Here is a 25,975-nt window from a genome sequence, read left to right on the forward strand (position 1 = left end):
TCGTACCTCAGTAAAGCAAAATGATGCACGTCTTCCCATGAAACCCGCATGAGGTCGAGTAATGCACGTTCAAAATCAGCACTAAATATTAAGACATGTGGCACACAAACGGACGGCAGTAAAACAACTGGTAATCATGAAGTCTACTGGGGTGTTTCTCCAAAAGAAAAGCTACTAATTAATTGTGATGCATAGAACTGCCATGTGATGAAAAATTATTTTTTTACAGGACAAACAAGCGGGCCACAAAGTACGAGAGCGCATCAAGAGTAGCAGTGGTTCTCAACTGGCTTTGCTGTGGAACCCACATCATCCCTCAGTCATCATCCCTGTAAGTACCTCCAGGTTACCCAGCATGCCTTGTGGTTTTGCATGTAGTCATGCACTCACGTAGTCACCTTTAGACTTGCATTACCCAATATAGTCGACATAATAAGAGAAAATAAATATAAAAATAGAAATCATAAATGTTGCTATAAATGTGTTGCTATGAGTGGCGGGCGGACAGGAAGTGACTGGGGTTGAGTTTTAGCTTAGCGTGGCTTACAGCAGCAGCAGCAGTAGTCGTGTTTATTAGGGATTATTATAAAAGTCTGTTTTTCTACATGTTTGGAAGTGTTTTAATAGCGGACTTTGTAGGCGTGTCCCATTATGTGCATCCTTAGCTGACTCTTTTTGGATGTTTTACATCTTTAGGAGGATTTTCCCAAAAAGTGCAGTTTTCCTTTAAAACAATAAATAGACGACTCCCCTCTTTTATCCTTTTCAGAATAAAAGACTTGCGACCCACCAGTTGAGAACCACTGATGTATAGACTTGTGTCAAGTGTAAAAAGAACAAAGTAGTAGTAGTAGCAGTAGTAGTAGTAGTAGTAGTAGTAGTGCGTCTTTATCACCCAAGTGGTTGTGTGAATGCAAATGAAGAGCAGGAAGTGAGAACGCATGCTCTTTAGCTACTTCTACAAAGTTCTCGTATGTACAGAATCTTTACACCAACTACTACGAGGTTCTTTCCTGAGCGGGAAGTAAGCGAAGGACCGGAGCTTTTTCATTCTTGTGTGCTTATCGTGTATGAGGTGGCCCGACAACCCCCCCCCCTGCCCCCCGGTGCCGGCACATTATAGAGAGCACCGTGGAAATGTCAGGCGAGCTTCCCTTGTACAGCAGGGAGGTACGTACGTGAAGTGAACATTTTCAAGTCTAAACTTTTCTTGTGATTTTAAGAACGTAAACTGCCGGAGAGAACTTTCCCAAGTCGGCTCATTAAAAAGGAATCAGTGTTTTTTTCCCTGCTTGGTTTATCTCATAAAGACGCATCACGAAAAGGCTTTAACTGTAAACCACGGCTTGGTGATGGATTAGGATGTTTTATATCGCCTGACCTATAATACATGTGGTCAACTAGGAAAAGGAGTGGATTTCAAAAGGAACGTTAGCATAGCCTCCATGAGATGATCCTAATGCTGCAAGAGAGAGAGAAGCAGAGTCGGTGTCACCATGCTAGCAGCTAATGTACAGTGTGCAGGACTCGGCGGGTCGGAGCAAGGTGGACCTAGCCCTGCTCATCTCCGGCCTCGGCGCCTGCATGGAGCGTTGCCACAGTATCTCCATTGCACCGTGATGTGGGTTCCGCTTCCTGGTTCCGCTGTTGTGGTTCCGCGGCGCCGGCTGCCTCCTCGGTCGAAGCCTCTGGAACTGTTTTATGGATCTCTGGGGCCACTTCCTGTGGTGTGGCGGTGGCAGGTGAAGGTGCGGAAGGGTCAGCGGCATCTTGGGGCGCAGCAGGGTCCACCGTGGCGGCCTTTGTGCTACTGTGCTCCGTCGCTCTCAGCCTCTTCATGATGGTGGTGACCCGCACAGCTTTCTGTGGAAGGAGGTAGAAATGTAATGTACAGTACCTTTACAAGGTCCAATGTCACCCATTGATGTTTCTCAGGGACTTTACTAACTTAAAGAGTCTAGTCTACAGCTAGTCTAAGGTCTAAGGTCACTGGTTAATGTAAACCTAGCAAAGTTAAAAACCATTACTAAAATCGGTAAAATATGGTGGTGGTAGTGTGACGGTCTGGAGCTGTTTTGCTTCTTCAGGCCTTACCTTCCATTTGGCTCGAGCAAAGTTCTTCTCTATTTGTGCGCATACGTTTTCCTTGATGTTTTTATCCGAAGCCGCGCCACCAGAGATCCTGTGTCATAAACAACACGCGTGTCATTAAACACGTCATTCTATGACCATGAATGTGAGTCATGTGGTCTACCATTCATGGTTGATGGCCTCCTGGGCTGTCAGTCTCTGGTCCTGATCCACTTCCATCAGACGTGCAACCAAACTCTTAGCTGTCACAGGGAATGACACATCAAAAACCAAAAAACAAAAATATTTTGCTTTTATAGAAAAATAGAGTTTTGAATTGCCCACATGATTTTTCTTCACGGCTCACCTGAATCAGAGATTTCATCCCAGTATGGGGAGTCAAACTCATAATCTCCTGCAAGGATCTTCCGGAATAGGTTCTTGTCGTGATTTTCATAATCATCTTCATCACTCTCATCATAGAAGGGAGGGTTCCCCGACAGCCTGGAGTTGCAAAAAGAAAAAAAAAGTGTAATAGCCATATTTTAGAGTTATTTTAGTTAAAGTCCTGAATGTGGGAACTCACAATATGTACATGATGACGCCCGTCGCCCAGCAGTCCACAGGCCGACCGTAGCGCTGCCTGCCAACCACCTCTGGAGCTGCACACAAACACCCAACCCAAATGAGGTCCAAATCTCTGGGAATGTTAAACAAAAGTTGAATATCTCACCCAGGTACTCCGGCGTCCCGCAGGGATCTTTGATTAATCCATTCTCCAGTTTGGCAAGGTGGAAGTCACTGATGACTATTTTAGAGTGCTTCAGGCGGTTGTAGTACACCAAGTTCTCCAGCTGGGGCACATGGAATTAGATGGATATAGTATAATAAGTATAATAAGTCATTAAGACATAAATAAGACAACACCACACAGCCCCCCCAGTAACATTCCAATGCTGCCATCACAGTACTTCCAACAGTACTTTCCTATTATTGGCTTTTTGTTGAAAATATTTGACATACACCTCCACGCTCTCTGAGCACTTATCAAATGCACTTCTGCCACCTGGTGGCCGTTTTTATGGCTTTAAATTGCTGGGAAGTGAAATGCATTAGTGGAGAGTCACCTCTTTTCCCTCTCGCTCAAAAAAAAAACCTTGAAAAACATATAAATACGTTGTTGGGAACGGGCGTTTGGGTTTATAAACATTTTTGCTAGTTGATAATTGTGCTATTAATTATCGACTTTCATCTTGAAAGAAAATATCACTGTGTCATGTCACATTTGAGCCACTAGAGGGTACTAAAGTGTAGTGTACCACTATGAGACATGACAGCATGTGCTTTCCAGCCTTTTTTACAAAAACGGTACAGCAAAGCACTCTGGGAAGACGGTACCTTGACTCAATAGTACTCCCAGTGACACTATATTATTAATATTATTAATTATCTCTGCTTGAATACAACACTACGCCTGTGCTTGAACACCACTTCCTGTGTATTACAAGCTGGACCACAGCTCGATAAATCGATACATCCATTATCGAAACAGGCCGACGTGTAACTGACTCATATATCAAGGAAATGAATTGGAGGCGGTCTGGTACGGAGCCAGGCTACACGGCGGTCGAGTGGTTAGCACGCAGCTTGGAGACCCGAGTTTGATTCCACCCTCAGGCATCTCTGTGTGGAGTTTGCATGTTCTCCCCGCGCATCCGGTTTCCTCCCACATTCCAAAAACATGCTAGGTTAATTGGCTACTCCAAATGGGAATGGTTGTTTGTCTATATGTGCTCTGTGATTGGCTGGCTGGGATAGGCTCCAGCGGTAGAAAATGGATGAATGAATGGTCCAGAGCCAATTCACCGATTGAGTATAAGTTGAGTTTAACCTGAGCGATTCCCCACGATCATGTCGCATATTACCTTGAGGTTTCTGTGAACAATGTGTAGGGAGTGGAGGTAGGCCACGGCCTCCAAAACCTGGCGCACCACATTGCTGGTGTCCCGCTCGGAGTAATAACCTTGATCCAGGATCCAGTCGAACACTTCTCTGCCTGTTGCGCTGCGGGAGAACAGGAAGTCCAATTTAATGTGGGACATTTGTGCAGGTATGAAATCAACTTTGAAAGAAAACTGGGTCATCCTCACGTACTTTAAGTACTATCTACTAAGAGAGGAAAGTAATTTAAGATGGTGACCATAAATCACATATTTTGTGTGACTCTAGGGTTGTCTCATTCTCCTCCCGCTTTGTCATTTATATTTAAGCAAATACCAAATGTTCATATCTGCGAGGTCTAGGGCTGCTCCTCATGGGCACGGTGTGTGCTCATCTGAGTGACAAAAATAACGCAGAGATCCTTTTGTCCTTGCTTTTTATCCACTCACAGCTCCAGGAAGAGAAAGTACTCCTTTTTAGTCTCAAAGACATCCACCAGTTGGAGAATATTGGGATGCTTCACCCTGAGGAAAACAACAGCGATCGATTAAAATGCGAAAAACCAAAACCACCAAACATTCTGCAGGAAAAGTTACTTACAGAACGCTTACACACTAATATACACGCAAAACAATAGCAATTTACATATGTTTAACCCGCAAGGCATGCTGGGAACAGCCCGGGAAAGTCCAAACAATGTAAAGTGAAAGCAAAATGATTAGCAATGAGGGGGTGTTGCGATCCGCAGCATTAAAAGGGGGAGCTGTCAGGAGCCTAATTGTGGTTTCCTCCACTGATTAACAATATTACATTAATTAAGACTTAAACGGGCGCCTCTTCTCCTCACTAATGGCATTTGCCAGCAATTATTCATAGCCTTTGACAATAACAAGCAGTTTATTTCTTCATCACTGATGATTAAAACATAAACAAGCGTAACAAGCGTCGCTCAGCCTTGAATTGAGCAAAGGCTAGCAAGGGATGGAGGCAGGAATTCAGTAGCGTTAAAGCGTTAAAGTTCTGGGAAGTATTATGGGATTATCATGACTATACGATCACACTAACAGATCAGTAGCAGTCATAATACTCTATGAATTATTCTGTGTAATTGTGATTTGGGCTGGTTGCCAGTCTCATGGTGCAACGCTTTGCTTGTGTTTGTGCCATCTATTCAGCGACGTTACTTCTTTATTTGATGTTAGTAACGTCGGATTTAATGTAGCGTTAAATAGAAGACGATAAATTGCACGACTGGAAAACAATGTTCAGCTTAAATAAAGAAACTCACATTTTCAAAATGAGGATTTCATTTTTTGCAGCTTTGCGGACCTTCCTCCCGTCCTTTTTCAGGAACTTTTTGCACGTGTACATTCTCATCGTACTTTTGTCCTTGGCTCTGAATATCTCACAGAACTCCTCCCTGGACACACAAACATTCCCAACTCACAGGAAAGGACATCAACATCGAGCATGACAGAACCTACAAAACTTGGCTTATCTTGTGAGGCTCATCGGGCATTTGACACCTCGCCACAATTTGGCTAAATCACTATTAACAGAATGAACGTTTCATGTTTGTATGGTGCAGTCATCGAAAGGCTCACATTGAGGAAAATGTAAAGCAATTCCCAACGGATATTACTACAGATGATAATGGCGCCTTTGTTGGTCAGTGTGGAGTGAAAGTAGGCGTATGTTTATTCTTAAACACACTAAAAGTCATTTCTGTACGCTTAAAGCCAGCAATGTAAAGTTTGCCATTGAAATGACAGCACGTATTGCAGCATCATCTGTCAGCAACAAGCAAAAAGTTTTCCAAAAGCTCCATTTTTAAGAACAAAAACCAGAGTATTTGTGTGTAGGAGGCAAAAAAGCATAGACAAATAGACAAATATGCGTAAAAAGAATCCATATTCCATATTCAAATATACAACTGGTAAACATTGTGAAAGATCACAGCAGGTGGTAGTACTCACGATTTAACGATTTGACCCATGTCATACTTGTCCGCTACGTCCGAAGGACTGTGGTAATCCTTCTTTTCCCCGATTGTTAAACAGCCAAATGGCATGGCCGCTCTTGACCTGTGGTCAGACAGAAAAAGTCGCAACATGACATAAGTTTCCATAATTTTGAACATTACAGCATCACAAAGGTTTTCCTGATATTGTGTCACAATCTTCCTAGAGGCCATTCCTTGGAATGACGGCGTCAACGACAAATATTCCTTTGGAAAAGCAGACTTTACTGATGTTGTTTTTTTGTTGAACTAGAGTTGATTGATTTCATTGAATTAATTGGTAACCAATTAATCCTAAAAAAAATCTACAAAAATAATCATCCGTTTAATCGGTTATTAAAATAATAGTTTTTGGCTTCCCAATGACTTATTTTGCAGAAAACGAATCTTCAGAATAAAACCTGTAAGTCCGCTTCCATGTAAAAGTGTTACTTGCCAAAATGATTGTGCAGCAACATTCCCAAAGAAGATGAAATTTATGTTTCCTGATATCACACCACATCCATCCAAGCTGGCAGCCCGGATGATAGATGCTCACATGAAAATGAGCCAAGGCCGAGAGGAATGACAAATAAAAAGTGAAAGAAGGGCAATCTGTTCGCTGTAGCTCAGCAGAATCACTTGTAATGTCGTTTAGAGGAACAAGGCTGAGCTCCGAGACGTGTGAGAAAAATGTGTTCTCCTTGTCGTCTTAGTTCTGTACTTGGTGTGAGAGGGTGACCTTTGCTGGCTCCGCATCGCTTTTTTCTCACGTTCACATCCCATAATATAAATGCTTTGGCTCAGCAAAGCTCAACAGGAGCAAAAGAGCGTTTTCAGGGGTGGTGATTTAATTGGAGGTAATGCACTGGACGGAGGACGCAAGGAGATAGTCAAGTAAAATCATTCAGTGGGACAATACATAAAATACACGTACTATTCAACAAGTGTAAAAAAACAATGTAATAATGATGCAATGGAGCATTCACAGCAAATACAGTTGTCTTTCACAACTTTTACACAGCTTCACTGGATCATTTTTCAAGTTAATAAAACTTGCTGTTCCGTGCTTAACTTCAGCCTACATTTGTATAAAAAGATTGTTGGCTGTATTTATGTGTGCTACTCTGGGCAGCCTGCATCCATAAGAGGAGGAAAAAGCAGCATAGTGGGAATGTGTGTCCAAGATATACGGGACTATAAAACCTCTTAAGCCTGTATTCCATTTATTTCCCTATTTGCGCTGACCGGCGCCGGCACCATTTAAGCGCTATCACCCCTTGTTCTGACTGTTATTCATTCAACGGACGCACCATCAATAGATGGCGGTGCTTTATTACTCAGTTTGTCAACAGCGGTCCCCGGCGGGGCAGGGGAACGTTTCAAATTTACGAGCGTTAAGATGGATTGTAATAGAGCTCTTTAGGCTTCCCTCAGCCAAGACAGCTCCATCCAGGCAAGCACAAGCGCAAGTGAAGGTGTTTGTGTCTGGGTGGAGTCCGACTGCATCCGGACGGGATCGGTCAATACACTTAAACGATTCGGGAGATTGTCCCGCTGCCATGAAAGGGTAATGAGCTACACCAGCAGAAAATACACAATGACTGTTCAATAACATTACTAGTACATGAATGATGGTCAGATAATACCGCGATAAAATTCATCAGCATCAGCGCCCTTTGGAACTCATTCATTCAAAGTTCAGTTTTTAAATCCATCCTTTTCTCCCGCCCCCACCCCCCACCCCCCTCTATCTGGCTCAGCAACTCACTGAAGTGCTGACTGGAAGCCATTGCTGATTTACTGAAGTGAAGTTAAACAGTGCTGAGTCTCAGCGTTTACCAACTATAATTTACACGAACCCTCACCTACAGGCAAGATGAAAGGACTTTCGTTTCATCTGCGCGTCCAAAGGCAACACAAATACAACATTTTACCAGCAAAAGGTCAGGGTAAATGTTGCGCCAAAGCAATGCTGACATTTTGTCCGAGTTTGTTTTTTTCACCGGTGTTGTATTTGGGTTGACTTTTTGGCATTAGACGCAATATTACGGATCAGTAAACTTCAGCGGCACCAGAAATGGCAAATCCAGGCATCCGTTTTCAATACCGCTTATCCGTTTAAGAGGTGGGTCCACCCCGAGCTGGACTGTGAACGGGGCCTTGAGAGTCGCATGAATGTCAGCTTAGTGACGCACGGTTTGGTTCATCGTGTAAAACTGCAGACTATAAAACTGCTTTGCTTTTGTGTTCGTTGTTTCATTTATTTTTGTCTGGTCATTAGCCAATAAATAAAATACTGTAGACTTTGGTATGACCCAGGAGAAGAAAAGATTTAAAGAGGAAGCAGGAGGTGGGAAAATCCAGTCACAAAACAAAAAAGGAGAAAACCCTCCCATGCACAAAATAAAGGTCCCCAAACAAAAGGGCGGTGAGGTGAAGCTACTTCCTTAGCCAGCACAAAGCAGCTCTAAGACCCTGGATCTTGACAGACATCCAATACCATCCATCCATTTTCTATGCAGTTTGTCCTCACTCGGGCCGCGGTGGTATGCTGGAGCCTATCCCAGCTGACTTCAGGTGAGCGACGCTCTAAACCCTGAACTGGTCGCCAGTGAAATCCAATCCAATGGAGGTCAAAACACTGACTACCGCTAGTAAAGACTCCTGACTCCCGGACGTCACTGTATTTGTTTACAGACTAGACATCTGATTGGGGGGAACACTTCCTGTCCCTCACTGTGTGGTAAATCGGGACGCCTCTCTACCGATCCAAGGGTCCGTACCAAAAACCCAGTTACAAATATACAGTATACCCGTTACGCTCTGACCACACGTCACTGCCCTAACAAGGTCATTGGACATATACAGTAGGACAGTAGTACAATAGTACAGTACTATAGTAGTACAATACGTAGCAACAACATCTTAGTACTGCACCTCCTAACTATATACTTCCGTTAACAGCACTACTGTTTTAAATTGCCGTCTCACACCATAGTTTGAGGAAACTTCTTTCTATCTGTGATTAATTGTGATTAATTGTGAGTTAACTGCTGGCTGGTGTGATTAATTTCGATTAAATGATTTAATCAACAGCCCTAATGTTTATATTTGACTTCAGGGGGAAATGTCGAGACTTCTTCATATTTTCACTGCTCTAATTAGAGATGAGAAACGTAGAACTGAGGAGCGTAACGACTGGAAAGTAAAAAAAAACTATATGGAAAGCGAAATAACAAGCAGACATCTTGAATGGCCGTATAGATGGTGCGGTTCACACACAGCCATATACAACCGAATGAATTATTAACCAGTCTCCTTGTCTACAGTGTGTTCCACTATGCCCGCTATTCTTGTTGTACTTGTATCATGGACCATGGTGTCCCGAAGCGTTTGCTTTACAGCGCACTGGGAGCTCAGACATGTCAGCTCTGGCAGCACGGTAATAATTATCAGCCTTCTCCTTTCACCCATCCTCTAATCCCACGTCAGCACAATGCATGGCTTATCTCTGGAAGATTCACACAGCAAATCTCTCAAGAATCGATTACATCTCTCATTTGTTTGCCAGACAGCGTGAAGGATTGGAGCCTGAGGAATAATGCTATTTCATTTCAGGATTGTATCCAAGGCCGTGGATTTTGTCTGCTGCCTTACATTTTAAGGTTTTATTTGAAAAAAGAAATCCTCTCTTCCCTCCGTCAATCAGCTCAAGTATCTCAAGGCAAATGGCACCTTAGAGCTTTTTCAAAAGGTCACATTATTGGAACAAGTCCCTGAAACACAAACTTAGAGCCGTGAGTCCAGTTTTTACCTGCTGACCACCTCGACGTTATTGTTTGGCTTCAGCGGAGCCGAGCAAAGCACTGTTGTCTTGAGGAAGAATAACCATTGAAATCATATTTATGTTATAGCAAAGCCGGCCAACTGCTCCTTGGAGCCCATGAGCAATAAAACCAGGCTAGAAAAACATGAATTTATATTTTTTATTTCTTCCTAGATGTGACTTCAAACCTGGAAAAAAGCTGATCATATTGCTGTGTTTTCATTTGCCGTAAACCAGCATGTCAATTTGACCAAGAAGTGGTAGAACTATTCTATTCTATTGTAGTCTATTCTATTCTATTGTAAAATGGTAGGACTGGTGTATAGTACCTGCCGAAACATTCATTCATTTAGTTCCTGGTGACTTGGGTGACACAGCAAACACCCGACCTGAGAAGAGTTACCCCGACTTTTCCCCCTCCCATTCACACCAATGGACACATTGAAATCTAAAACCTGTACGTTTTTGGACTGTGGGAGCAAATGTGAGTACAATACCGACCGAGCCGAAACATATTTTCTTGAATTTCTGTCTCGATTGCACAAATGCATCATGAATATGAAATTCTCCGGTTTTGTTCCATCAATTATTAAAATGAACGAAGAAGCTGACGCTGCTAGTGAGGCTTACTTTGGTTTGCCAAGGGGAAGGTTGCATTTCCTGCATTTAAAATTCAACACATTCAGGAATATGGTTTATATACAGTAACATTGCTTCCTTTGACCCCTGAAGATCAACGGATTCATTATCTTTTCAAATATACTGTAGAACCTCAACCAGGAAGCTTACTTAGTGCTTTCATTAATGATGGCACGGAACAGAAACTCAGCACTAAAAGTAGATTGTGTTGTATCGTTGTTTGATAAGAAGAATTAAAATAAGTCTGGTGGATACGCACATTAGAAACGACATCAACGATCACTAACATACGCTAACTGCAATCCGTGACATGCTAAGCACCGTGATGCCTTCTGCCCAAAGTCACCTGAACGGAATAACCGCTGGAACAAAAGAACTAAGGAATGACTTCCCTTCAGGTTTCTTAGTTAATACGATATATACCATATGCATATTCACTGAGGAGAGCATGTGAGCTTGGTTTGACAAAAAATGCCACCGACAATCCATCCTGGGGGGGTGAGGGGGGGGTATGTATGAGCATGTAAACATGCTTGTATGCCTCCAAGCACGTCCAACCTAATGCACTGTATGTCCTCTCCTATTTGCAAAGGATACATTTACTACTTCTAATTTTAACCCAACACAGATCCTTCCTGTCAAAACGCCGTACCTACATATCATTTTTAGTTGGACGCAGGGCGGTGTTGGCGTCCTAATTGGAGACACATTCTCAGCCATATGTAACCAGGGATTATATCAGATTCAGAAACTGAGGTGTGTAGTTCTGGAAGCATTCTTACAATATACATCCGTTAAGGTACAGTACTAACACAGCAAACAGAATATACAGTATATACTGTACAGTTGTCCCTCACCACTTTGCACTTTGAAAATCACTCACTCGAAAATTAATCCATAAATGATTGCTGTTTTGTGGTTGGCTATGTCCTATTATTAATGAAAGTGAAGTGTGTGTCCAATTACATCTGACGTAAAAGTAACGCCACATTTCAGAAAAAGAACATTATACCAACAGTCAAATATGGTGGTGGTAGTGTGACGGTCTGCGGCTGTTTTGCTGCATCAGGACCTGAAAAACTTGTGATGAATGGAAGCATGGATTCCGCTGTGTTCCTTAAGCTGTATCCAACTTGGTTTGTGCAGCAGGACAATGATCCAAAACACACCTGCAGGTCCATCTTTGAGGGGCTAAGGAAAACCAAATGAAGACTTTGAAGTGGCCTAGTCAAGTCCTGACTGGAATCCTAATGCGATGCTGTGCTTCCCCCACAGCGCTGGAAGAGACTCATAGCAAGATATCGCAAACGTCTGATTACAGTTGTTGCTGCTCAGGATGGCCCAACCACTTATTAGCTTTAGCTTTTTTTTCTCCCTGAATAATAAAAGGTTCCCTTTAGAAATAGCATTTTGTGTGCAGTTGTGTTGTCATTGGCTAATATTGAAATGTTATGATCGGAAACATTGAAGTGCGTCCAATAGAATATGAACCATTTGAATGCATATTAGAGTTTGGGCTCAACAACCACATAGAGAATATGATTTTTCCCTGCCGTGTCCATAAAGACACACACAAGTTATGCACCGATCCAATTACTAGCCAGCTCCTCCATGCTGCTTGTGTGGACAAAAATGTACATTGCTCACATAAAATCAACACTACAGAGAATATAACCCCCTAATAGCTGCTGTAAATAAATATGGCATGTTTTAAACGTCAGGCTCACAGTAATTGAAAGCGTGCCCGGAATGCTGACTTTGCGAATCACGAGGCGTACATTTAAACATTGATGAAGCCGAGAGGCTCATGGAAATTGACATCATTTAGAAACCATCAACAATACTTCATGCCGCTCTCTTGTGATGAGGTGACCTTGGGCTACAGTGGACCCGACCTAGCCTGAATCCCATTTTTACCCCTTAGCCTTCGCACTCACCACTTACCCTTTACCCCTTGGTTGAAGGAGAACTGGGACGCCGCTTGATTCTCATGAATGTGCAAAGCCTAGGGGTAAGAGTAAAGGGATTCAGCCTAAATCTAGCATTCTAGTACCAACTTGCATCACATGTCATTCTAACATACATCGAATAATTTTGCTGTTTGACTCATAATTTGACTGTGTTTAATAACATCTCCTTTAATGGAGTCATCACCAGTAGGAGTCTGGTCCGTACTCCATCTGTGCACCATCATCCTCTGTGACTGATATGCCCTGACAGTGGTAAGATGCATAATCACATTAAATTATATATCAAGCATGTTATTTGGCGTCCATTATTTGGTTTTGAGTCCTCATCTGCAGCGACATCCATCTCGGACTTTGATCTAAAGCTGCCATTGCCACCAGGAACGCCACGCTCATATCTACACAGATGGACTTATGCGCATTTCTTTAAGTTCAATTCGGAACATCACATGCTTTCACGCGGTTCCTGACAGCGTAGCCCGAAGGTAAAATGCCAACCTTAGCATGTTAACACAGTCAAAGTATTCCTCATTTATTTGCTGGTGTTTTGCAAGCGCAATGCCAAGGTTCACAATTAGTACACTAATTGCCACTTAAAATGGACTCCAGCTCTGTTTATGCAGATACATAATACCGCTAACCTAATAAGCTGTGTAGTGTCAAGGTTAGGGGTGTTTTGTGACTGAATATAATGCATAATATGCATATGCTACGGGCCACTGAAATAGCAACACATGTATGCGTAATGTTTGTTTGACTGGGATCATTGACACGGAGGGTCACTAAAGGCCTCATCTTATTGTGACAAGGATGTCATATTTAAATGTTGGCCCGAGATTTACATCACAAAGACACCCGGAATCTGTAAGCGACTTCCTTATTTTGCATTAGTGCATACCCAATTTACAGTATATCAACATAGTACGGCGAGCCAGAGCTATCTTTAACTTATATAAATACACTTACACAACTGATGAATACAACAATTAAGTGTTGGTGTATGGGTAAGGTTAACAAAAGTCTTCTTTAGTTTTCCTTCTTTCCACTCAACGTACCGTACAGTAGAGTCGCACAATTGGTTCCAGAAATCCCTCAGCTGTCCCCCCATGGGATGGACCTCCTCCTCATAACAACCTGTTTCTCCAGATGTCCTTGGTGATTCAAGGGTGAATCATTTACCATCTCCACAGACCTCCAGAACCGACACCTGTGCTGTGATATCCTTGCAGTCAGCGGATGTTCAATGCTAGCTGAGCCAGCGGTGTAACCAATGACACACAAGCTAGGGATGTGTTAGAAACACTTTAGCAAGCAAATAATAAATTATGAATTTAATCTGGCCCGGCAAATGAACACATCTCTAACTGACATTTACGCCCACATATATGGTGGATTGGGGGTTTTGGACCCCAGCTGGACCTTGTTGTGTATATTGTTTGTCTATGCTGAGTGTCTTTCCAGGATGTGGTAGAAACAATCAAACATGGAAAGCAACATAATATACTTAATGACCTACACATTGTTGAAAAGCTAGTAAGTGTAGATGTCTGCAATTCAAATCATAAACCAAATGTGTATGCATGTTCATTGCAATTCCCTTTTATTGTGAATGAACAGCATGAAGAGGCTTCCTGGCTCCTGGGCCAGGAAGCCACGCTGCTGCTTCTTCCAAGTGTGTTACAAGGTTCTTAGAAGGGAAAGGAGTTGACAGGTTGCTGTACTGCACACTTGCTGTCCGTGGTCTTGGTTGGTGTGAAATCCAAGGGAAGTTTTGGAAAATCGAACCGAAATCAAGTTTTTTTTGGACTTGAAGTGCTCATGACCCCAAAATGACAGTACTCACTTCATCAATATTTTGGTCATACTGCTGTCATGGAATTTGACACGCCACCCTCAGCTAAATTAACTAAAATACAAATATAAGTTAATATAGGTGTTAGTGATATTACTGTAATATTTGGAGAGACACACAAGCACCAGACCTGGTCGCTAGTATTGCAGGTATGAATTTTCTCGCTAATAAAAACAGGCTACTGAAACCCACGCCAAACTGAAACTGAACTCCAGACCCCTAACCCCTTACTTCCTGTCTGTCCCTCACTCATATTATGTCTGTTCTATTGGTTATTACGAGTGTAAAGGTGACCATAGGGGTGTTATTTCATGTTGAGGGCTCTAATAATGTTAGGAAGGTTCTAACTACTACTGTAATTCTTCTTTTATTTGTCAGAAGACATATTAGAAGTTTGTATTCTGTGCTTTCCAGCCTTACTAACTATTCTCTCTCTGGGAGAAAATCCAGCAGAATTAAAGATAATCTCACTTGACAGAATGTTCATGAAAATTAGGATAGATTCTTGGTGAGAGAGTTTTACAAATTGCAGCAGAGTGTAGCAGCTGTGTTTCTGTCGGCTTTTGTGCAGGTCAACAGATGTTGCCGACCTCACTGATGGCTTTTTAAGCAACCGAGTCACAAAACAGCAGACCTAAAAGCTTGCATGTGATATAAATGGCAGATAATAGCCTTGTCTCCATGGTAACGTCGGTGAATTAGCAGGAAGGGACCTGCAGGAGACAACGTATTCCTCAAGGATAAAGAACCTTGCCTGCCGTCGTCTTCCTCTCCTCAGCACATGTGTCGTGCCCTATTGTGAGCAGTGACTCCAAAAGGGGTGGTGAGCCGTCCTGCATATGGTCCTGACGGTCCATGTGGGATCACAGCACTGACTAACACTCGACATACTGGCCACATTTCCTGTTAGACACACACAATGCAGGAAGCTAGATCGCTGCAGGACAGGACCTTCTTCAGACGCAAGAGGATTAGGCTCCATCTGTAAAGACCTGGAGGGTCAACTATCCGTTCTCAGGCCCTCGTCTCCAGGCTCTTCCAAAGAGATGTTAAGGTGGACGTCATCGTCTTTGGAAATTTTGGTTTTAAGTTTTATCTGCCATATTTATCTGACCTGTATGGAAGCCCGTTTCCGCCAGTGAAAAAAAATTTAAGTTAAATTGAAAGTCGATGAGATAAAAAGTCAAAATTACAAGATAGAAAGCCGAAATTATGAGATAAAAAGTCAAAATTACAAGATAAAAAGTCAAAATTTTGAGATAAGAAAGTCGAAATTATGGGATATCAACTGCACCATCTTTTTCCCAGTCGTCTTCGTCACTTGGCAAAATGGCTAAATAGTTATGAACAGCCACATTTTTATTATTAATATTTATTATTTCAACGCCTCAAAATTCTTTCCAATGTACGTGCTTAGTACAAAGTATTTCATCACTTGTAAAGCCACACATAAAGTACTCCTCAATGTACTCACAATCCATGTCTGAACAGGAGAGAAGAGCTGCTGCTGTGACTCTTCTACAAAGCTATATCATAATTTACACTTTCTTAACTCATTATTATAACTTTCTATCTCATAATTTTGACTTTCCTATCTTAAAAGTTTGACTTTTTATCTCATAATTTTGACTTTTTCTCTCATTATTTTGACTTTTTATCTCATAATTTAGACTTTTTATCTCGTTATTTTGACTTTTTATCTCATTATTATGACTTTCTATCTCATTATTATAACTTTTTATCTTGTAATTTCAACTTTTTATCTCTATCTCTATTTACACTTTCTTAATTATGACTTTCTATCTCATAATTTTGACTTTCCTATCTTAAAAGTTTGACTTTTTATCTCGTAATTTCGACTTTTGCTCTCATTATTTTGACTTTTTATCTCATAATTTTGACTATTTGTCCCATGATTTCGACTATTTATCTCATTATTTCGATGTACCATTGGGATAATTTTTTTTCAGTGGCGGAAACAAGCTTCCATGGACCCGAGAGGCAGCGGGGACTTTCAGTATGAGTGCGACCGGGCCAACATGCATGTTTCCTATTCGGCATGCCTTTAGACCTTTGGCTGGTTTCAGTTTCAGCGTACATTAGACCGGCTCGCTCCTCCCTGCGGGCCCTCTTGTGTCGTACACCATCAAGGCTGTGATTGGTGGGCTTTTAGAACGTGACTTTCTGTGTGTATCTGACCCGTTCAAAGAGCATACAGCCCAAATTGAAATGTTGGAAAACCCAAACCCACAGCGCACCCTCTCATTAGGGATGTCACTTATTCACGCAACCTTGCACCAAATGCATCATCACAACGACTCCAAACGACAAAGTTTGGGAAGTGATTCCATTGCATTCTATTCTTTCCTCCATGTAAAACTCTGTTTCCACTCACTGTATGCAAAACGTTGTGTTCTAATTACATCCCCGTGACGGCGTTGACATGAAATGAAACTGTGCGGGCACAAAGGAGCCAATTTTAACCGACTGACTCATAAAGGCAAACAAGTGGCTACGGCACAATGTGTGCTGGCAAATTTGGAGCCACAACACTAAAAGCCCATGGGGTTGGTCCTCTGATGCGCGTTTGGCCTTTCTCATATACGCTAATGGGGCTGGAGGAGCAGACTCGGCGTACTACAAAATCTTCTTTCCACCGCAAAGCTGGACTCCAGCTTCTTTTCCTCCCACGCAAAAGAGCAAATGTAATCTCAGAGGCCTTTTCTCCAGTCAGTAGTAGCAGTCTGTATCTAAATATACATTCCTGGTGTCAGCAGCGATACAGTTAATCTGTTTTGTTGTAATCTGGTGCGTGGTGGCGCTCAATGAGGAGAGCACATAACACGCTGAGCAAACAAGCAGGGAGGAGTGGCGTCAAGCCAGCGACACGGGAACATGTGACAGGAGGTCAGCGTGGTGGGAGGTGACGAGATGAATGACTGTGGTGTGAATTATTGGCGCTAATGGAGCATCCTCCTCCGCCAAACTCTTTCCTCGGCTTTGCTCATCTCATGGCCTGGTTTACCTTTGCACAAACCTCCCGTGCTATGCTATGCTATGCTATGCTATGCTATGCTATGCTATGCTATGCTATGCTTGGATGCTTGACATGGTGGGTCCTAAATCCACGCTAGTTCTGCTTTAATGCTATTAATGCAAAACATTGACTATTTAGAATGGCTTCCTCTTCACACTTCACAGGCTAATCTGACCGTTCTATGCGCCTGTTGTTGGTTGCCGTGGTTACACGTCCTTCAGTATGGCATAGCAGTACTGTACTGTTCCTGCTCAATGCAGAGAAACGCAGGGGGTGGGGTGGGGGTGGGGGGTTCATAATCTATGCTGCAGAAATGTAGGCCACATTTTATTCAATCATTTCTCATTTTCTGCACGTGTGTTTTTATATGTCTAGTACTTCATTCATATTTGGAAAAAATAGATGGCAATCAAGAAAAGAATAAAATACAGTAGAGAGTAGATGCTTACTATGAATATCACCCTAAATTAGTACAAGGTCCGTTTTCATTTTACCACTTTGTACTTCAAATTCCACAGCTTCACTCTATCGTGGATTTCTAAATCCTTGGTTGACTACGACATATTTAGCTAATTGTATGTATTTCTGGCCTAACTCAAACATTTTCAAGCATAATAATTTTCAAGCTAAATAAACTGAAATACAAATGTAGTTGAGAAGATACACGTTTTTAGGAGGTGGTATTCTACACTGGTCACGAGGTATCAGTAATGTTACATTGATGAGACACTGCAGGAAGTACGCTAGTCAGTGTGAATTTTCGATGAAAGTCAAATGTAGTTATTGGGACATACCAAGTTGGCGGTATGCATGGCGGATGAAGAACACAGCATCCCAAGACAAACAGTTGCTACCCACAGTAACATTTGGTGGTGGTTCCATCATGCTTCAAGTTGAAGGTGGCATGGATTCCAGACAGTATCAGCAAATTGTTGCCAAGAGTCTTCAAGAATCAGTGACAAAGTTGAAGTTGGGCCTGGGCTGGATACTTCCAACAAGACAATGACCCTAAACCCTGCTCCAGTTCGATGAAGGCATTCAATGCAGAGGAAGTCCGAACGTTGGCCATCTCAGCCCCCAGACCTAAATAGTATTCCAAATCTGTGGTGGGATTTAAAGCAAAACCATCAAATCTGACTCAAGTGGAGATGTTTTGGAAAGAGCAATGGTCCAAAATACCTTCAACCAGAATCCAGACCCTCACTGGAAGCTATAGGAAGCTTTTATTTCTGTAAAAGGAGGATCCACTAAATATTGATGGCGTTTTTTGGTTGGGGTGACCAAATGTTCTTAAAATAACAGTTCTGTAAATCCTATAAACTTGATTTCACTTCTCATCTATCACTGTGTTGGTCTGCTGTATGGTACATTTACCTGGAACGGATGATCCCAACAAGCAGTCATTTAGAAAAGAACATCTTGAAAATGATCAGGGGTGCCCAAATTTTTTTTCTAGAGGTCTCTAATATAACATTTTATAACATTTTATATTCATGCTGCACATAACTACAGTTTCACTCTATTTTTTAGATGATACAGAAGAAATGCAACCCACTGTAGATCTATGGAATATGATGGAATATAATAGGATACAAGCCACAAAAACTGAAGATTAACACCACAGTCTTCGTCAGGTCTAAGCCTTTAATTATTACTACTTTCCACGATGAAGAACACCCTGAGGAAACAGCCGGGGTCACGGTGGTAATAACACCGATGACCGCCCATCACCTCTGCTGCACAGTGGGTGAAGATCAAGACTACTGTAACCTCCACGTGCATTTGCATTAGCAGCACACCCGCAGATGAACAGGCCTACAGTCTCCGCGTGAATCAATGTCGAGGTGAAATATTAATCCATTCCATTTAGAATTCCACTTCAAACATTCTATTTGTGGATGATAGGCAGGATTGCCCTTTGAAGTTCCATGATGCTGTGAGTAACCCTTCCACTATACATGAGACTTGAGGGCAGACCGGATCCCCTCCATTGGATCGCCAGACATTTACAATGAATGATGCTGCAGCCGATTGACGTCGACTTCATGAATCAGTCTCACTGTCTTAAGTGATGAGCAGCAGCCTCCTGTAGTAACGAGGCAGCGGCTGTGTCATCAACGCAAACAACCGGTCTATTCTTCCCTTCCAACGGTATAGCATGGGGATGGTGTGTAGGATTGTGTAGCGGTCGTCTTCATTTCTCAACGGACATCCTGACATCCTAGCTCACCTCCCCGAGATCCTCTACAAAAATAAGAGTAAAAAAGGTACCTCATCGTAATCCTATGTAATGTATTAAACAAAGAAAAGCTCCATATCAAATTCCCAAACACCGGTTTGTTTCCCAATGAAAGGATGAGATCACATGGTTTGATGTGGGTGAGTGACTTTTCCTTTAAACTTTAATCCAAAATGAAGGAACAACAAATTTCTCCCCGCACACAACACAAGGGATTTGGCTGATTAGCATGCCTGGAAGCAACAAAAACATATTTTAAGTAGCTGCTGTCTGTCTGCTTTCTTGTCTGCCCATTATCTTCATTGGTCTGGGATGTTTTAGCAGCGAGACGGCTTGTTAACGTAGCACGTCTTTTTATATGAACACTGGTCCCGGGATAAAACACATCGATTAATTGGTTCAAATCGGTTAATTGGTTCGACATTAATGAACTGAATATTTAGCAAAACTTTTATAATACGCCTTTTACTATTATTAGAGCTCATAGACATGAAATAGCACCCCTATAGTCATACTATTCTTTATTACACCACATTACGCAACACGAATGCGCGGGGACATAAGACACGGCCTCCGCTCATAGCATATAGCAAATCACAAGCTAACTATTATTATTTGTTCTAATCTTAAAGGGGACCTTTATGCGCATTTTCCTGCCCTTTGTATTGAGTTGTGGTCTCCTATAGAGGCGCGACACACAATAACCCGCACAAAAGATTTTGCAGAATCTGCAAAAATATATTCCACCCACCCACGGCCCGCCTCCGGGCACGCCCACTCTGCTGTGATTGGTCACACGCACCAAGGCGCTTCCTAACTATGAACCATATAAGGAAGTCCGCCCCTCTGTGAGGTCATAAAGGAACGGTTTCATTTTGAGCTCACTTCCAAATGTGCAAACCTCAAAGAGCTCTGACCCACATGGACTTGTGAAACAAACCCTTCCATCTGCCGTGTCACCATCTCCTCTGTCATCTGTTTGGAGGTTTGATTTCTCTGGCTGAGATTTGGCACGGCTGCAAGTGAGCAAGACGACACTTACTCCCCAAATCCCTTCCGAAGAAGATGGTCACTTATACAAAGAAGGCATTTTCACTTGGCCATTTCTGATCTTGACAAGTATACAATGAAAATGTCTTTGAAAACAGATAAATTAAAAAAAAAACATTTATCAATATTTAAAGCTGAGATCGTATCAGTGATGTTTTGTGTCAAGGCCAAAATGATTAATAAATAAGTATATATGTATAAATATGCATGTGTGGGGGTGTGAAATGCCCATAATGCGATGACATTGTTGGAGTCGTGTGCATGCAGCTTATTGTCCGATTTGCAATGGTTCAAACCCTCAGATGGCGGCGCAGTAGCGGTAATCACTGTCTCCCTGGTGTCCGCAGGTTCCGTGAAACTGTTTTCTTCTTCGTATGCTAACACGTCTTAGGGTCTGCATCTTGCAGTCACATTTCAAAACAGTTAGTTTGTCTTTCACGGTAGTTTATAGCTCGCATCCGTCGAGGGATCAGAGAAATGACACCTGCGGTGGAGCCTCCGAATATGAAGCCTCGTTGTGCCCATAAGGAAGATACTTGCATCCCGTCTTATGTGCAGTGCAACCCGCACTGCTGTATGAATGGGAATGAATGTATATCTACCCCAGGGCAGCTGTGACTACAGATGTAGTTTACCATTACTAGTGTGTGACGTTCTAGTGATGAATAATGGGTTTCACTGGAAAACGTTTTGGGTGTCTTGAAAGGCACTACATAAATCCAATACATTAGTAGTATTATTACACTGGAACCTTGGTTAGCGTCTTTTACCGTCAGACTCTAGCTTAAACGTACTGTAACCAAATATTTGCCATAAGAAATAATGGAAATCCAATTCATCCCTTTCAGGAAAGGCAAACGGGCGGCCAGACAGATCCAAAGTGCTAACATGCTAACAGAGGAGTGTATTTTTTTTGTTAAAGTCTGAAAAAGACGTTGAAGCTAAGTTTCCCCTGGTGTCACAGAACCGGGGAAGTTTAATGCGACCAAACTCATCCACCATTAGAAGCAGCATCTCACAGGACAAGAAGAAGTCATTAGCTATAACAGAAAAGATTCGTTCAGACGGATTTAAATGCTTCATTGAGCATCTTGAACCCGACTATATTATTTTATTGTGGGTAAATCTAACATCATCTCCGAACAATAGAGCTCACTGGTATATAAGCCGTGCCCAGTGAGGGTAATTGGCCAGGTTAAACAATAGTCCACCGGAAAAGTCATTGATCTCTGTCCTCATCCTCCTCCTGGGAACTCAAAGCACTAAAGTCGTCTTCTTCACTCTCAGAACCGAACAGCTCCACGATTCCCAAGCTCACCAGGTGGTGATCAAAGTTTTTACAACAAAGTATAAAAGTACAAAATCCTCTTAATGACCAATGTGTATGAACATAAAAAAAACTCTCAAGCCGTAAACATCACGTCACGCCACTGCTTGAATACAGGCATGCCCTTATTCCAACTGGGCAACAATATCATAAAACGCCACACATGCAAGTAAGAACAGGCGTGCCATTTCCTGTGTACTGGTGTGTGCGTTATTATATTCTCTTCAGAATATTCCATAAAAAAAAGGTCAATAGAAGTTCTGCATCCATAACCACAATTTGAAAGACAAGAGCATATTATTTTTGATTAAAACACAGTAGCGTGTCTCAAATGACCTGTTCGGGCCTCCACATGACATCTCTGCCGCAGCACTAATTGCCTGTTTGCCGCTATAGTGCTGCAGTGTGTGTTCCGACGCGAGCATTAAGCACAGAACTCGCTGTGTGACAACAGTTTTGCAGCATGGGTCTTGCACAGGACTCTCTGAGGTCCCATAGTAATTTTAATCAGCACAAAAATAAAAACCCATTCTGCATGGAGAGTAAATATCGACATAATGTCCTTGGGACTTGGGACTAAGGTGAGCGGACCACCTGTAAAGGCCCAAACAAGCCCGTAGCGCCTGCTGAGAGTGTGACTGTTTACTCGGGAAGTCATATAAAGGAGGCGAATGGCTCGTCTTTCACTGAAGCATCATTTTGAGCAGCATTTCACAAGTCTGCAATCCTCCCAATTTCCCAATGACTCTGCCACGGCGCACAGAATCAAGAGCACTCGAAGCCGCTCTCCCCGGGGATCCAATTCTACACAAATTGCGAGCGTATTCAGGAATCTGCTGCTCTTTCCAGCAGCAGCAGCAGCTGCTGCCATGACCCGCCCTGGGTCCAGTGCAGGGACGGACCTCTTATGAAGCCCAGCGAATCATTACATATGGCTCAGTGGTGCCCCGGTGTGAATCTCTCACTTGAAAGTCTCTTATGACACATGGGTGAATGACTTTAACCTCTCGTGCAAATGCTGCCGTTGTACACACTTGGCTGAAATCGCTCAGATGCTTCCACCGAAGAAGGAAGAATCACTCACGTATTTGGAAACTGATGACCGTGATAACGATGAAAAGGTTTCAAACGTTTAAAACAAACAACTGACAACTACATCAACACACTACACGACAGCATCGTTTGTCGATGGTCAACTTAATTGGTTCCTGACCAGACAAAGTAGGATTCTTCATTTATAAAACGAATATTTTCATACCGGGAGCCTAAAAAAAACATTCACAACATTCTAAATATGGTTTTTAACATCATTAGAGCGCTCTAGACATCAAATAACACCCCTATAGTCACCTTCACACATGTATTACCCAACGTAGAAAACACACAAATGAGAGCATGGAAGAGAGGAAGTGAGGTTGGGGGTTCAGAGTTGAGTTTAAGCTTAGATTGGATTACAGCTGTAACATTAGCTCGTGTTATTATTGTGTTGGTGGTGAGATAATTCAAACCTGCAATAAAAGCCTGCTGTTCCGGCGATCAAAAGTGATGTTTGTGTGTGAAAACATTACTGACACCTAGTGACCAGTGTAGAATACTACAGAGCATCGCGTCTCAGAATGCCTTATACAGGTATTGTAGTTCATTTCGCCATTTTCTCGCTGCCCACCTATGCGATGTGACCGCTTTGTGAAGTGAGACAGATTTTGGTTCGAAAGCAATGTAAACCCAACAGGTTCCATCCAAATGTGGTGTTTGGATATAATATTTAGCGTTAGAGCCGCATATTTTCCACATATTCTTGATCATAAATTCAGTTAGCATGGATTTATTAGCCACTTCACGCTACAGAATAATCGTCACATTAGTCGTCTACTGTGTCACAATAGCAAATTAACTTCAGATTGCAAAGTAGTAACAGCTCCTGTTCTGACGTATGTAGATCGTTTCAGTCCATGGAGTCATGGGTTCGAACATAGATGGCTCAGATTAACATGAAGCGAACCCCTACAGTTGGTGGTTGGATCCGTAACATATCAGAAAATAGACAAAAATTCCCAAGACTGTTTTCCATAGCCAACGCTGATATGTGTGAATATCTTGTTTTGGCTAAGGTGCAGCATATGTGTGTTTTTAGTCCAAAATAAATCCTGGCCTAACTTAATATTTGGGTACTGCAATCAAGCCCTGCACCTGTCAACAGGTACGCAACCTGCTCTAACTGTTCGATTCTCTTCTTTCCATGGATGTTCAGTAGGATTTAGTGTAAATCAGGGCTCATTAGAAGCCACTTTAGAGTCGTCCCTTACTGTGTTTGGGGTCGTCATCCTGGTGGAGGACCCCTGACCAAGCTTTCTGACGTTGGGAAACACATGTCACTCCAGAATTCCTGAATAATCTTGAGATTGAATTATACCCTGCACCCAAAGCAAAGCAGACTTAAAACGTTTCCTTCGTGTTTCATAGCAGCTGTGCTTTTACCAGCCATTTTCTCAACAAAAACTTGGCGGCGGCCATGGTTCCAGTCAACTGAACGGACCGTAGGAATGTTTCAACGGCCCCGAGCTAATATCCTTCTGTGGCTGGGAACATGAACGAGTTCAGACAGATTAGTGTCAGTGTGGCAAAGGCAGCCATAGTAAAAAGTCTCATCTAGTGCACGGTCACAGTAGCACAACTTCATCCTCGTCAACTCGCATCCTTCGTGCACAAAGCACAAACGTCACAATTCAAGGTGTGGAGTTTGCATGTTTTTCCATACTTGTCCCCCTCCCTTCCTCAGGTTCTTCCTACATGCCAAAAACACGCCTAATTAGAGGCTCTAAATTGTCCCAATATCAACTGTATCAACAACAGGGGATTTTATCATATATCTTTTATTTACATGATGAAGAGTATTTTTACTGCAATAATTATTATAATTGTTTATGTATGAAACAATTGCTATTGTTGAAAGCCTTTGTACAGTGTTTTATTTTTTTATAACAATAATGATCACAAAAAAGGAAAAAAAAATCACATACTGATCTTGACAAAGTATTGTTATTAGTACATTGTACTAATTACTGATATTATAACAAGTAGACACCAAAATGTAGAGTATCACTCACGCCTAATAGGGCATAAAAATGTCTCCTAAATGTGTGTGATGGTTAAACATGACAAAAGTTACGAAACCACTGAATTGCAGCATCAGCACCAAGTATACTCCGGAGTACTTGGAGTAATAATTCCCAAAAAGACAAGACGGATGTCTTCACTTCATTCACAATTCCAAACCATAAATGCTACCAGTTTTTACCAAACTTGTGTTCAAATAAGATCTTATCTCATTTCAAATCACTTCGACTCTTTTAGTTGGAAACACGGAAGGCAAATGATTAAAACCAACTCACCTGGACCCCGAGTTCCGTCTCCGAACGATTCCTGGTAAAGGTAGACTATGTGGTCCTCCGGGTCCACCTGGTCGACGCTCAATACGGGTAAAGTTGCTGGGAATGGAAGTTGTTCTCAAGCAGGTTTTGCGCCCTAGCTGCAGCCCGGAGTAGTGTGCGGTGCACCATCTGCCGTGACACTGAGCGTCGAGCTCCGTGGACGGGGAGGAGGGTGGGGGTGTCCTCGCCCAGCGAACACAACAACACGCAGACACACGCTGGCTCCATTTCACCTCGTCGTTCTTCATTGACGCCTCTATTGAGCGGTTAGCGGAGTTTCCGGTGATATAGTATAGATATTTAATGTTATATGCTACTAATATTTACTGTACGTACACTTTTTAATAGTGTGTGGACACTTTACATTCATTCCGATCCCATCGGCGTCACGTGACGTACACCCATACTCAGTGCACGTGAAGGGTACAATACAATTGGCGCTTACAATACACGTAGGCAATACAGCACGTGGCAATAATCTACACCAGTGGTGGGCAAACTACGGCCCGGGGCCCACATCCAGCTCGCCAAGTCCAAGTTCCAAAGTATTTCATTGAAACTTAACATACAAAAAAGGGACGCTAGCACATATAG

General features: G+C 42.4%; 1 protein-coding gene across 1 annotated transcript; it reads right to left on the reverse strand.

The window, feature by feature from the left end:
- Positions 1-601: 601 nt before the first annotated feature.
- On the reverse strand, positions 602-25,697 carry camkvb (CaM kinase-like vesicle-associated b). The gene is made up of 11 exons (XM_058054779.2): positions 25,343-25,697; positions 5,988-6,095; positions 5,300-5,431; positions 4,461-4,535; positions 3,996-4,134; positions 2,804-2,924; positions 2,657-2,732; positions 2,438-2,574; positions 2,255-2,333; positions 2,095-2,182; positions 602-1,863 (listed from the first exon to the last, which is right to left on the reverse strand). The coding sequence occupies exons 1-11, from the start codon at positions 25,627-25,629 to the stop codon at positions 1,552-1,554; spliced, it is 1,554 nt and encodes a 517-aa protein (XP_057910762.2). The 5' UTR covers positions 25,630-25,697; the 3' UTR covers positions 602-1,551.
- Between the last annotated feature and the right edge of the window lie 278 nt (positions 25,698-25,975).

The sequence above is a fragment of the Doryrhamphus excisus genome, linkage group LG11 (assembly GCF_037039965.1).
Source record: "Doryrhamphus excisus strain RoL-2023G ecotype Guam linkage group LG11, RoL_Dexc_Guam_v1.1, whole genome shotgun sequence".
Taxonomy (NCBI): Eukaryota; Metazoa; Chordata; class Actinopteri; order Syngnathiformes; family Syngnathidae; genus Doryrhamphus; species Doryrhamphus excisus.

Bases quoted from the DNA above. Each gene is read 5' to 3' on its own strand.
- camkvb (XM_058054779.2), bottom strand. From the start codon at position 25,629: ATGAAGAACGACGAGGTGAAATGGAGCCAGCGTGTGTCTGCGTGTTGT. The intron at 5,432-5,987 runs GTGAGTACTACC...TTGTGTGTCCAG, and splicing joins ATGGGTCAAATCGTTAAATC to GGAGGAGTTCTGTGAGATAT. The intron at 2,183-2,254 runs GTAGACCACATG...TTTATGACACAG, and splicing joins GAGGCCATCAACCATGAATG to GATCTCTGGTGGCGCGGCTT.